The 1,807-nt window shown below is 34.0% G+C and overlaps 1 protein-coding gene across 1 annotated transcript in view; it reads right to left on the reverse strand.

The window, feature by feature from the left end:
* The window catches only part of LOC106872379 (uncharacterized), a 76,226-nt gene that overhangs the window by 39,461 nt on the left and 34,958 nt on the right, over nucleotides 1-1,807 (reverse strand). The window contains 2 exon segments of the mRNA XM_052972592.1: nucleotides 7-296; nucleotides 1,369-1,519. Coding sequence (XP_052828552.1) covers nucleotides 7-296; nucleotides 1,369-1,519 — 441 coding nt within the window.

A 1,807-nucleotide genomic window follows, 5' to 3' on the forward strand; every position in this document is an offset into this window, starting at 1 on the left:
AGGTACCTGAGCTAATGAAGGTACCTTTGGTAGTGTTGCTACTATTGGTACGGTTGTTAGAGGTGGCTTAGAGTATGAAATAAAGGCACTTGTCATTGGTTCTGAAAAAGATTGTCCAGTTATGTCAGATGTGTTACCAGTTACAGTCAAGGGTGTTTGGTCATGATTGCAAAAAGTATTATTGTCAACGTTTGGATAAGGATGTCCATTATTGTTATTTCCCCTTGATCTGTTGATTGTGTATGGAAGTTGATTTCTTCTATTCCATGTGTGATCACTTTGATAACGACACAAATCTGGAAATATATCAATTTAAAGGTTACCTTGTTTAAATTTGTTTTTTGTTTTTTTTTTGGCCTGTGGAATAGAAGCAAAGTTTCTTATATACGGTTTTCAAAATAAGAAAAAAAAATCTGTACATTTTAACAACTACAAAAATATAATAAATACTACCACATTGCTATGCAGATATGAAGGTGTACAAAAAAACATTTGGTTTCACATCTTAAAAAGAAAAAAATGTTCCAAGTGTGGTAAAAGAATGATATTTATGGTTTTAGCAACAATCTTGTGTGTGTGCGTGTGAGTGTGCACACACACATAGTACTGAGTCATGCATACTTCTCTTCCATCTTCCTCTTTTTCTGACCCACAAGAACCCTCACAAAAAGAGACCAAGTGTATTAAGACTGAAAGAGGGATGAGCACCCCTAGATTTCAAACATCCAAGACACACTGTATCTCATTATGGTACACCTACAACAACCTCAGAATTTCACTTTTATAAAAACAGAAAAATTTCCTTGCATGCAAAAATTATATACACCCATACATATATATGTATATGTGCACTACAGGCACTGACATGGCTGTATGGCAAAGAAATTCAATTTCCAGCCATATGGTTTTAGGTTTGGTCCTACAGCATGATACCAGGGCAAGTGATTTCTACTGTAGTTTCAAGCCAATCAAAGCCTCTTGTGTGTTAAATGGAAACTGAAACCAAAGACTGTTGCATATAAACGTGTGTGTGTGTTTGTGAGTTTCTGTTTTTTTAATGCCTCTTTGCTGTGAAATTATGTGGTAGTTGTCAATGACCTTCAGAATCACAAAAATGATTGTTTCCAATTTTTACAAAATAAACTTTTCAAGTCTCCAAGAAAGCTATATTGCTTGCATACAAGTGAAGATTAGTGATAGGAAGGACATCTGGTCATGAAAAATTATTAGCCTTCTTGAAAGCTGTTCAGCCAATCCAAGTATGGAAACATGAACAGTAGAACTAATGGTGATGGTAACTGACTGTATTAAAATACATAGGCAAATTATTAGACCGTAGTGTGGAAATATTCAGTATTTCTAACTTACCTGGCAGTTCCTCATAGTGTCCAGCACTGCCAACACTCCAGCCATGACCACTATCAGTGAGAGATGACAATGTTGACATCTCAGAGAATTGGTCAGCACTATTTAGTTCTCTGTAACCTGGAGACATACTTTCTTCTCTTGGAACAAACATCTAAAAACAGTAAATAGAACCACTCTATTCCATATTTCTAGTTTTATTTGTGTATTATTAGACATATAGGCAATGTTAATTATCATGTGACTTAGTATAAAATATTGAACAATAATTTAGAATCTTCATCATAGAAATTAGAATTGATCAAATGTGATTATCTTCATCTTTTGCATTTTGTAGCACTGCTTTGAAAGCTCTTAGTAAATTACTTCAAATCTCATTTTAATACTGGAATTTTGAAAGGTGAAATATTTTGAAATTAATGGAAAATTGTCTCACCTGTTG

Source organism: Octopus bimaculoides, chromosome 14 (genome assembly GCF_001194135.2).
Source record: "Octopus bimaculoides isolate UCB-OBI-ISO-001 chromosome 14, ASM119413v2, whole genome shotgun sequence".
NCBI classification, from domain to species: domain Eukaryota; kingdom Metazoa; phylum Mollusca; class Cephalopoda; order Octopoda; family Octopodidae; genus Octopus; species Octopus bimaculoides.